The sequence below is a fragment of the Protopterus annectens genome, chromosome 9.part0, assembly GCF_019279795.1.
Source record: "Protopterus annectens isolate FY-2018-M chromosome 9.part0, PAN1.0, whole genome shotgun sequence".
Classification (NCBI taxonomy): Eukaryota; Metazoa; Chordata; order Ceratodontiformes; family Protopteridae; genus Protopterus; species Protopterus annectens.
In genome coordinates, this window is record NC_056743.1 from 1180932123 (window position 1) to 1180945133 (window position 13011).

The 13011-nt window shown below is 39.7% G+C and overlaps 1 protein-coding gene across 1 annotated transcript in view; it reads right to left on the minus strand.

The window, feature by feature from the left end:
* Positions 1-478: 478 nt before the first annotated feature.
* LOC122811913 (ribosomal protein S6 kinase beta-2-like) overlaps positions 479-13011 on the minus strand; it is a gene marked incomplete in the record, with an annotated part of 1307756 nt that continues 1295223 nt past the window's right edge. The window contains 1 exon segment of the mRNA XM_044084073.1: positions 479-2083. Within this exon segment, the coding sequence (XP_043940008.1) occupies positions 1930-2083 (154 nt within the window).

The following is a 13011-nucleotide window of genomic DNA, read 5'->3' on the forward strand; positions in this document are numbered from 1 at the left end:
AACTTTTTACACCTCCTGGCTTTAATACAGATAAGTAAATATACAACTTTCAGCGTATCTCAGGGTTTTGTGCCAATACTGACTGATAAAAACAATACCAAAGGAAACAAGCCACACATCAGTGAACTTTTGCAATGTGGGAACCAAGAGTCAAAATTAATTGAGTACGAAAAGAGGTGCTACTTACTGACATGTGGCCAAAAAATCAAGTAAATGGCAGCAAGAAGAAAAATTCATGCGTCAAACAAAAAGTACTGTATTTCATGTTCTAGTCACAAGCATGCACAAAATACATTAAGGTCTCCTTGTAACATCTGACTGCAAATCCACAAACCCCAAATCATGTACCACATAATATCTCTCAATTATCCAGATTTTTGCTTTACATTTTTAGTCTCCCATAAGGTTGTGGTTTTCTGATAAATCACTTGCAAATTATTGAGGACTGAAATCAGAAAATAATGGCAAACATTTGAGTTTCAGACTTCACATCCTTCAGAAAAATTCCTGCAATATTTATAAAGTGCCCTTATTTTTGGGTTTTTGTCCCTTTATTATTTGTGCCTTTGTCCAGATTTCTTGCTCTACGAGTTGACAAGGTATGCACCACATACAAGCTTTAGAACCGTTTCTTCCGGAGCAGAGGCTCACCTTTCTTAATTCTTTTCAGACACGATTCCTAAGCATAAGTTTACGCACTCCAGGCAATTGCCTGTACAACATATTAAGGCCACTTTCATAAGAAGCTATTACAACTTTAGTGATGGCTTGCCAGAAATACTCAATTTGTCATATATGACTTTGAGGCAAATTATTTCAGCAAAAATAACTAAAACACCAGTCATATACTTGGAATGAACAAGCAAATGTAAGATGAACACGAGGTAGATTGCCTTCAGTTAATCTTTTCTATGAAAACGAATGGCTCCAAGTTCTCTATGACTCTATAATCATAACCGATATGCTTCTCTTATCATGACAGCTGTTAGGAAGTTTGCATGAACAGTGCAGCAAATTTTATATTTAAAGGTACTGAAAATATAACATTAGTTTACCTGAGGTACAGGCTGCACTTTTGTACCATAATACTGATAAGTTTAAAGGCCAATCAGGTACTTCAGTGGACTGGTGAACAACCATCAGAATGAAATCTGAGATGCCTATTTCCAATTTTGTTGGGAAAAAAAACTTTCATCTCCAAGAGCTCAATCTATCATTAACAAGTCTGATAAGCCTTCCTGGCTAACATTTTATGAAAAGCAAACAAAAAATAAAAAAAAACTTTCATCCCAAACAGCAAAGTCCCTCATTAAACAATTTTAGGCAGCGTCGTGTAAAACAGAAATACATCTACTATAAATTATGTCTTTATGTCTGATGAAGTTCTGGAAGTAAAGGAATGAAAGTGCTAAACTTACTCCTGGTTGTTTTTTCCTAACAGTTTAAATGGAGGTTTTGGATGGTTTGGTTTGTAAAGGTTGTTCTTCCATTTCTCAGTATTCAGTGAATTTTATGTTTTTATGTCTGCTTAGACCTTCATGACTGTAAATTAATTAATGCATGCAGTCAGTTTCTTGGGGATAAAGCTCTGGCATGTGTACTCTTCTGGCAACTCATAGCTCTTGTTTTTATATGTACACACATTTCTTCTATTAAACTAGGAGTACTGCACCGCATTCACTATCTGAATAGCATCTACCTTTTGTTTTAAAAATATACATGTATATAAACTGTACATTTGTTGTACATTATAAACACAGCAGCATAACTGAGGGTTAAACTATGCTTCCAAGTTTGGAAACATCACTGTCAGCACACAAGCTGTCTCCAAGCTAGACTTCCACCATGATTGCCAACTTCCACCCTAGCCAGCATCTATGTGCATTTTTAATGTTTTCTTATTAAACAGAAAATCAAAATGATTAATTTCTATCGTCCTGTTCGACCCATTCCAATGTTATGGCCTTTCTTCTTCTTCCGAGCTGGTGTTTGGATCGGTATCGATACTGTAGGGTCCGGTGTTGGTGTTGTGTCCATCTTGTCTGAGCTGGCTTTGAAAGGCTCAAGTGGTGCAAATGGAGGGCTGCAGATATTCATTGAGAAATAATGAGAAAAGCATTTCAATTTAAAAACAACACTCAAAAATCCAAGACCAGCAATAATGCATAACTGCAGAGAGCAATGAACTAAAGTCAGTAACATGGACTGCAAAATCCGTACCATCTGTAGAAGACCTGGTTACACTCTCATGGCTCCCCCAATGCAAACACCAAACTATTTTACCAAGTCGTATTATAAATGACAGTGCAATTGAAGCAAGGTCGGATGCAGAAAAAAAAAGCTGCATTTATTCCAAACATACATATTCTAGACTGTAAGAAATGAAAGCATCTCTGAAATAGCTAGAAGGTCTAGGTTGCAGAATCAGTACCACAAGCAATGCACCAAACTTAAATTGTGAATAGTTTAAAAATAATTTTCATTCATTTAAATGGGAGTGTATGCTGACAAAAAGAACCTTTATACATTGTACAGCCAAACTTTGACAGTGAGATAGTTACAAAACCCAGAATTGTATGTTACTACTCAAGTTTCATACACATATGCAGTTTTCAGTTATGCAAAAACAAACAAACATGGCAAATCACAGCACTGTGCTCCCTATATGCACCTTTGCTTCAAAAATGTTATTAGGTCAACCAGCTCTAAAATTCACCTGCTTTCAAGTTTCAGATAAAGCTGCTCAGATAAGCAAGGCTGTGTGGAAAACTTTCACCTTTTCTGTATTTTCTGCATTACTGATACAGCATATTAGAGAGAACCTCACTCAGTTTCAGCACATTGACAGTGGCACAAGTGATGCCTTTTTTTCTCTTAAACAGAAAGCAACACCAAGCTTTCATCAAGGCAGCAGTGGTGTTTTCTCAAGAAAAAGTCTAGAACACTTCTTAAGAAAGACCAAAGATATTAAAAAGCTTTTTAAGGTCACTAAAGACAGCACTTATGTAAAATTTCAGCTGTTGGGCTGCAACACTGTGAATAATTGGTTTTGTATATGAAATTCAAGCTCTGCCATATACTCTGAACTGAATGCAAACTTTCTTTACAATACCTTCTCAAAAGCATTTTCCTTACTGGCTAATCAAGGAGCATGATAATCTTCCCCAGCCTTGCTAGCTATGAACCCCTGTTCCATTTACTGCCCTCAAGCCCAATATGTGGTCCCAGATCAGTTAAATAGAGGCTTTAACTGCTTGCTGAGTGACAGCAGAGTTGCAATGGGGACTGAACAAAGATAAGCCCTCCTCCCACCAGTAACAGTGCAATGTCCTGGACACTGCTTTAGCATATGCTTGAACAAGTTACTCATAATAATTACTAATTGTGCAACTTAGTGTTTATGCAGGGTGCTGTGTTCCAGGCAGTGGCATAGCTAGGGTGGGATGAAGGGGGCAGCTGCCCCAGGTGTAAAGTGTTAGTGGTGCAAGTGGTAGATACTGATTGGTCTTTAGTGCATTACCTTATGCATCTGCAGTCAGGACTTCTTGTGTAGTTTAAATTGTAGGTAGCTGACAGCTACAGATGTAGCAAGCAGTTTGTTACATTTTAAAAGACAACAACGTGCTTTTATTTTTTTTTTTTTCAAAGTTTGGTCCTCACAACAGCACTGTTTTTTGGTTCTTAAGTACTAGGACTTTTTTCTTTTTGCTCCTCAACATGAAATTAAGGAGGTGCCAGATCAGAAAATTGCACATGGCACCAGAAACACTAGCTACAGCTCTGGCCCCAGGTCTCCATCTGAAGACAGCACTGTTCCAATATGCTCCAGCAACAACCTACACTATCACTCCAGGATAGAACAGTCTGGCTGACTGCTCTATCCAACTCTCTTCTGCTGACTTTAAAGGCTGGGGATTGATACTAAAGGCAGGTCACTGGAAGCAAAAGAAACAAAACCTCTAAGCCATAAAGTCAGTCTCCCATCATTACACTGTTTAAACTGGACAGATACAGCAGGGGGTACTCTAAGATTCCTAAGCATCTGAACTGCTGAACTCAAGATGCCTACTGAAAGTCCTAGAACTGCAATCCTTGGAATAACAGAGCTACAAAAGGGAATGTAGGGTAGGGGGAATATATACCAAGTCTAGGGTTGTGGTACCTTGAAGTGTCTACTTCGAAGCAGTGATCTCAAAGCTTGAATACTTCCTCTACTTCAAAGTAATGATCCCAAAGCTGGTAAGCTGTGGGATAGAAGGGCAAAGCACCCCTGCAAGGGCACTTTAATACTATCAATGAGAGTTTTAAATTTCACTTTTTTTAATACCAGTTTATTTTTTAGACAAGCAGGACCTTCAACTGGGTGGTCTGTCCCTGCGGGGCTTACCTTGCCCCTGTCTGCTAGGTGCAGAAAAGGACCAGTGTTTTGAGGGAAAATTCCTGCTGAACCTAGGAGGCTGTACCTGAAGGAAATATTTTACTGTCTGCATAGATTTTTGCTTTGTCTTCCATCTTTTTAAGCACCTCTTCTGCTTTTTCTCCAAACAAGTGGTCCTTATCCAATGCTGCATCAAGTAATTTAGATTTGACATGATCAAGGTTGTTCCTTCAACCATGCACGTCTTCTAATGACAGATCCTGACACTGCTGCCCTGCTTGAGGCTTCTAGAGCCTCACATCCACTGTGTAAAGAGTGTTTAGCCACTTGACAAATAGAGTGCAGTAAATCTACTAGCTCTTTTGAACTGGCACAGCCAGGAAAGGTAGACATCTTTTCTTTTAATAGTTCCAAAGTGTGTTGTTGATATTTTAACATGTAGAACTGACAGCGGAGTGCTCTGATAGCTAAGGCTGCAGAGGTGTATACTTTTTTACCCCATCTGTCCAGAGCTCTGGAGTCCTTGTCAGGAGAAGTAGGATTCTTTGCAGAGCTAGCCTTAGCTCCTTTTGGTTCCTGTGTATTGACCTCCGGGTCTGCAGCAGGATTTCTGTACAGGTATTTGTGAGAGTCCAGTACTCTATAGTACCCGTCAGGTTTTCTGGGAGCAGGTGGGAGGGCGTCAGGAGTTAAGCTGGATTCATGTTAGACATCATCAACCACCTCTAAGATAGGGGGGATGGCCAAGGGTCTGTGCTGGGGCAGGTTTAGAAACACTCTTAGTTTTTGTTAGACTTAGGGAAGTCCTGGGATTCCCAGTGGAAATGTTCCCTGAGGGTGTGAAGGGTTTCCCCAAAGTAAAGATCTTCTGGTGGGGAGGCAGAAGGAATGGATTCCTCTGCATCTGAATCCTCATAGCACTAAGAGGTTGTTGTTCCTCTTCAAAATCTGAATAATCAGACTCCTCAGAATCCTGTTCTGTCAGTATTTCAGTGGAAGGGTGTATTTTCCTTTTAGAAGGTGCGGCCTGACTACCCCTGATAAGGGTGATAAGATCCTCTGCCATTTTAAGCATTTGAGCTTGGGGTGGTGGGAGCAGTGGTAAAATGGTGGCTAGAGGCAATTTTCTTATGAGTGGCCTTGCCTCTAGGCCTAAGAGTATCCATCAATCTGAGAGAAACAGTAGTTGGAGGAAAAGACGTTGTCTTTTTGTCTAGATTCAGTAGTACGAAATACCTCCATGGAAACCGGTGCCTGCGCCACAGCTCTGGACCCAACAGCTGCAGAGACAACCAAAGGCTTGGAAAACGAAGAAGATTTCTGTGGCATACTGGACTCCGAAAGGGACTCAGTAGAGGCCTGCGAAGGTACTGAATCGGGCATCAGGGGCTGTGACAGCGCCTCATTGAATTCCGGAGAACTGATGACCTGCTTAGTGGTAGAGTCACAAGAAAAAATCTTCACATGGATACTGCAGCCAACGATGTAAAATTGTAGATATCCAGAACCTGTTTAATGTTAAAATGTTTTGTTAAACCTGTTTAATGTTAGTCTGATGAAGCGGGAGTTGTCCATGAAAGCGCTTACTTTCTCTGTGTTCTATTATATTAAACACACTTTTGCTAACGTACCTGCTGTGTGCTAACAACGTTTTTTCCTCTGGATATTTAGTGGTAGAGTCATCGGAAGGCTTAGCCTTGTGTGGTCCTGTCTCTATCTTTATCCTTATATTTTTTCAGAATGTCTACGAATTGTTGGCTGACGGACACCATTTTGGAAAGCGAACACGGATGACTAAAATACTTGGCTACAAAAAGAGCTCTACGACGAATGGCTCTCGTGTTAAAGAGGGCACAGAACCGGCAACAGGGGACATCATGGTCTGGGCCTAAATAAGTGATGCAGTAAGAATAGAAGTCTCTGTGTAGTATTTGTTTTCCACAGGCAAGACAATTGTTAACTTTTTCAGACATCGGTTAGTGCAAGAAAAAAGGATACCCAATGGGGTACTTACCTTTAGACATTTTCAGCTGAAATACGAACTCTGGTAGTGACCGATCGGCACACTTGTGAACTGCTTCTGCTATGGGCTCCATGGCAAGAAAGACTGGGGTAATGACGTCGGTTGCCTTCCTTTATAGCACTGACGACCTTACGTCAGCCAGCAAGCGACTGCAGCCGACACAGAAAAACATCGACTCTGGTATTCGGGCTGGCCGAGGGCAACCACAGAAGGGATAACCCACAGGTGATGACTGCAACAGTGAAACATGAAGAACATCTCATGGTATGTTAAATGGTTTTTCCAACTCCCACTACTGTGACCCACCAAAGGCCAGTGTAGCATTCTATTCGTGTCTGAAATGACTGCTTTTACTGATGATTGTGAGAAAGAAGAGCTCTGTCTAAACATCTTAGGTGCATGAGGGTATTTTGCAATCACCACCAAGAGAAAAAAATATATGGGTCGCTAATCAAGGTACTTCTGGGGTTGGATCCTACATGTTTTGTTAAAACATACATCACACCAAAGAAGAAGAAAAGAACAGAAAACCTAAATGTTTCCTTTCCTCTCCTCAGACATCCCAGGAAAAGAAGTGGATGGGCTTCTCTCTAGACCTCTTTAAGGCTATCTTGGCTCTCAAACCTTCTTTTGTCTCTTCTGCTCCTACTCCTATTGCTCCTCACAAGAGACATCTGGAATCACTGCAAGGTAATATTTCTGAATTTTATTTACTGCTACAAAGTTGTTTAGCCCCGATAGACTTTTTCCAGGTATCAGGGATAGTGCGGAATAAAGCCTTTTTCTTACTCTATTGTTGGAAAAATAATTTGGATTTGTCTTCATGTAGCTGTTGAAGAATGGGTTTGACCATCTACAGCTAATAGGTGATAAAAGTGGCATGCTGAGGAATGGAAGATTCTGTATAAATTCTACAGTAACATGAGGTTACAATATTCTTTACCCAACAGTCCAAACTCTGGAGGCATCATTTTTTCAGAGGAGGAGATTCTCCAATACAAGATTTGGGGGATGGGAAAAGATAAGGAAGGCAATCTTAGCTGGGAAGGTCCAACAATGAAAGGAATGTGCAGTCTACAGCTCTGATGCTTGTGTTACCCCCCCCCCCCCGCCCAAGCTTATTGCATTTTTTATATTGCATTTTTTTCTGTTTATGCTGATCCACCTTTGAGTTCTATGAAATAAGGGCTTAGTCGCATTAGTTTTAAAAATATGTAGGAACTGGATGGTGGCGAGGTTATCCAGCAGATTGCATGGGCTCCCCTTGTTTCCATCAACAGTTTGAACAAAATCTCCTGGGAATGAAAGAGGTAAAGATGTAGTATGTATGCAGTGAAGTATTTAACAACTATTCTTTATTATCTGGTAGGGGATGGATCTGTAACCACCATCCATTCTTATCTGTTGCATTTGACTCCTATTTTGACTCCGTGAACAGCCACTGCCATTTACAAAGTAGGGAACACAAGTAGATTGCAAGACCTTTCTTCTATTTCTCAAACACACACACACACACACACACACACACACACACACACACACACACACACACACACAAAACATACCTATTAACAGTTTTGAATAGCAATCTGCCTACCTCATATATTTGGAAGGTGAGAGAAAACCCATGAAAATACAGGGAGGACATACAGATGCCACACAGAAAGATACCTCCTAACCCCCATTCTAATGACAGCCACTCAAACTGGGATCATACTGACAGTTTAAAATAGAGCATTTCCCGTCAATGGCTGCACTCTTGAAACGGTTTCACTATTCTTTCTCTCACAGACTTGTCGATATCATTAGCAATATGACCATGCTGCTTGAGAATAAAAAAGGACTTTGGCTGCCTGGCAATTTATAGCCAAGATGAAGTTGCAATGGGCCAGACATTTTTACCATCTCTTAAGAATCTCCACTCCTTGTCAGTGGATGAGTATATGGACATGTTGCCACCATGGACTCCTTAGAAGCACCGGAGTAAACAACTGCAGTGTCTGCTATGGGGTCCTTAAACAGCCATTTGTACTCTTCTTTCATCTCACAAAATGTGTCAGGCTTTACATGTGGTGGTGTGCAATGGTAGTTTGTCTTTGAAGAAGCATTATCAAATACGTCCCCAAAGTTTTGCACTACTGGAAGGATGACTGAGAGTTTTTGCTTCTAAGTCCTAACAGTCTCAGACATTTATTTTGAATTGTAGTCAATTGCTTCCCCAACATTTCTGACAAACTACTCTGTTGGGAATTTTTAAAATCTGCTAACTCATTACATTTTCAGAACATGTTCCTAATTATGTCTCTATTTCCCATCACACATCCAGCATTTGCTGTCTACTTGAGGAAAAATTCTCTGATGTCTGCTTGAGGTATAGAAATACCTATGCAAACACATCCAAGGAAATATTTTAAACCTTCAGGACTTTGTTGAACACTTGGGAGCCATACTGATGTCCTCCCATTGTTCCTTGCCTTTCCATTCTCTCTTCCCAATTTTTGCTAACCTCTTCTGATGGATTCTTATAGTTACTATAGCAATAACTGACAATGTTGGTGTATTATATTAGGTTCATAGGTTCATACTAGGCTATCTGCCCTAGGGCATTTATAAGCCTAGCCAGAGTGAAAAAGAAGATTTACCCATGGTTAGTGTGGTTTAATCACAAGGGCGAAGCCCAAGTGATTAAATAAAGCCAACTATGGATAAATCTTCAATATACCACACCACAGAGTCCGTTACTGCTATTATACAATGACATTTAAGAAAAAAATTACTTATTTTTCTTAAATAATAAACATCCAAAACAAAGCACCTAGGAACCAGCAAAACGAAGCCACCAACACAGCGTAGATAGAAGTAAAAAAGCTTTATTTTATTTAACGTTACAAAACCCCACTTCGTCCTAGTGACACCCAGGACTTCATCAGAAATGAAAAATACATTGTATTCCCTCCTTATATACCACCTTCCTAATTACCTCGTGATCATAATTAATCCCAATTAGATAAAATGAGCCATAAAATTTTAATAATATATAATTAAAACACTCATACTAAAATTGTTGTAATGTTTGTTCAATAAGTACAATGCTAATCTATTCTGGTTAACATGTTCCTCAACATTAGTAATCTAGTTACCAGTTCTTACATTAAGATCTGCCAAGCTCTAACAAAGAACAGGTTAATGGTATTCCTTACATAATCAATTTTTCACACAATTAATTTCATATGTATTAAAAATGAAAAAATGAATACAAAACTAGGTTACATGAAATGTTTTACCTTGTTAGGTTACTTTTTAGTGCATCCTTATTTCATTATGTATACATATGCACTATTAGGTTTTTATTCAATATGGGGAGGGTGACATGTTTGTTTTACTTTCATGTATAGGTACTTGTTTATTGTGGATGCATGTGCAATTGTTCTGAAACATTTATTATATGACCTTATATTTTTATACTAATGTTGAGGAACGTGTTAACCAGAGTGGATTAGCATTGCATTTATTGAACAAACGTTACAGCAATTTTAGTATGAGTGTTTTAATTATATATTATTAAAATTTTATGGCTCATGTTATCTAATTGGGACTAATTATGATCACAAGGTAATTAGGAAGGAGGTATATAAGGAGGGAATACAATGTATTTTTAATTTCTGATGAAGTCCTGGATATCACTAGGACGAAAACGTGGTGTTTTGCAATGTTAAATAAAGCTTTTTTGCTCCTATCTATGCTGTGTTGGTGGCTTCATTTTGTTGGTTCCTAGGTGCTTTGTTTTGGATGTTTATTGGTTGTGTTCAAAGCTTTTCTCTTTTAATTTTCTGGTTTCCTTAAATAATACCTTTGTATAAAGGCGCTGTGGTGTTCATCCACTTCTGCTGCAAATCCTGTTGCTTTTTTCATGTACTGTGCATATGTGTAGGACTTGAGTTCCCATGCTTACTCAGTACATCAGTACTTTGGAAAGGAAGTAATGGAGAAAGGAAGGTTTCTGTTGCTTCCTTTTTAAAAAAAAAAACAAAAAAAACAAAACAAAAGGTTTCGGACACTTTAGGGGTAGGAGAGAGACAGAATGGAGGAAATACAAGGACAATCAGGTACATTTCTTTAGTTTTGAATAATGTACCTGATTTTCTCCATCCTGTCTCCCTCATATGTCTGGACTGTCTGGATTTCTAATTTTATTTATTTTTGTTTAAAAAAAATTACAGTACATATCAACAGATGAAAGTCTGGGCAACTGGACCTTTTTCCATTGGTATATGCTCGGATTTACAACAGGCAAGCTGGTTAGGCTGATCAATAAGTACGCTACTTTTTGAATGCTAATGGCCAGTCATTGTATAATACTCATTACTGTATACGCCCTGTTAATTATCTCTTTCTAAACAACAGCTTTTGTGCTATATTTAACTAAAAACTCTACCAGAACTGGTGCTCTACACAGCACTCCACATCCATTTATCTTTGCCTGTAATCTATTATCAATCCCTGGAAGGGAAGGCAGTTTCTTACCTGCAATCCAAACATCTGATTAGCTTCATCACACACTGTTGCTTTCCCCTCTCTAACTATTTGCTCCCAAATACTTTGGTTCCTTTGCTTTCACTTGCCTATTTCTTCTATCCCCTACTTTTGGTCATCCCTATTGGCAAAATCTCCATTCTCAACTCCCTTGTTGGCTTAGTTCTTAAAATACATTCCGCTATCTTATGAATATAATATTCTCTATGGTTCTTGTTATTCTCCTTAAGGACCTGCATTGAAAATCCAAGTTTCTCTTTATATTGCAAGTCCTTCTCCAGTTCCATTATCATCCTTTTCCACTTTGATTATAACTTTCTGCTTCTGTTATGTACGAGTCTTAACTGAATAGGTCTAAAGTATCCCATCAAAAAGAATAGTTGTGTAGTCTTACCATAAACTATAGATGTTCTTCTCTTCTATATGCTGCAGTATTCATAATATGAGGGAGTCCGCCTCCAGCTGACTCGTACGTCCGGCCAGAATACCAAAGTCTAATACTACTGTAAGTATGTGCGATGCCGCACATCAGTTAGCGTACATTAGCACGCACCTACCTCAGAAATTAATTCCACAAAGCACCAGCCTGATAAAGTGAGAAAACATGGGACTAGGCAAGCATCAGGGGGAAGGCGTGGGGGGAAGCAATACTGCAGCATACAGAAGAGAAGGACATCTATGGTTATGGTTAAAATTTTACACAACTATTCTGTCTTTCTATTCATATGCTGTAGTATTCAAAACATGAAAGAGAATGCCAAACCTCAAGCAGAGGAGGAACTGGGAGGAGGAGCAGAAACATTTTCCACAAAGCCAAAGAGAATAGCTCTGGCAAATGCCACCCTGGACCTGGAAATGGCATGCAGTTTATAGTGCTTGGTGAAAGTATGAACAGAAGACCAGGTAGCTGCCTCCAAAATAGAAGCTGTGTCCAATCCTTTAAAGAAGGCCCAGAGGAGGACACTCCTCTCGTGGAATGTGCCCTCACAGGTGAGGAAAGATGCTTTCCATTGGCTGAGTAACAGAAAAAGATGGTTTTTGAAATCCAAGAAGAAATAGAAGCTTGGAAACAGGTTGACCCAGGGCCTTTAGGTGACAGGAAAACAATCTCTTGGACTTACGGATAGACTTTAATTTTGCTCAAGCAGTATCTGAGTTGCCTATGTAAGTCTAAAGTGTGAAGAATCCTCTCACTAGAGAATTGAGGGTGGGGTGGAAAAAAGGTAGGGAGACTGCCTGATTCAGGGATAACTCACTTACCACCTTAGGCATGAAGGGATAGGTTAGTCCAAAGAGAAATCCTGTCCCTATGAAACACTGTGAAGTGAGAGGCACCCATAAGGGTCTGCGGCTCAGAGACCCTTCTGGCAGAGGTAATAACCAGTAGAAGAACTGTTTTCCATGTACAATGTTGCAGGGAAGATGACACTGCTGGTTCAAATGGGGCTAGGGTATGTTTCTCCAAGACAAAATTGAGATCCCAAGGAGGAGGCACTGGTTTCCTTGGTGGTCTAATGTGAAGGATGCCTTTTAGGAACAGCTTGACTTCCAGCCTGGAATCTAAAGGAGGGTACATTAGTAGATATGCAGAGATGGCAGAAAGATGTGCCTTGACTCAAGAATAAGACAAGCCACTCTTCATTAATTCATACAGGTAAGACAAAATCACTGGGACCTCTACTGGCAGTGACTAAGTGCTTTTTGATACATCAGATGCAAAACCTCTTCCATTTGGAGACATAGGATTTCCAAAGAATTGGGTTTGCTGGCCTGCTGTAAAACTTGTAGCACATCCTCAGAATAAAGGTGTCTGAAGGGGATTAAAGCCTTATCACCCACAGTGTGAAGTTTAGGGTCGGCATTTGTGAATGAACTAGAGTTCCGTTTTCCTGTATGAGTAAGTCCATTCTGTGGGATAACTTGTGGCAAATGCCCTTGGCTAAATGTAGGTGGAAAGGCACCAATGCTGTCTTGGCCAAAAGCAAGATTTCGGATGTTCCTACAGAATTTTCAGCAGGATCTTCTGGATAAGTGGGAAGTGGGGAATGTGTACAAAAGCATCCCCTTCATGGAAGGG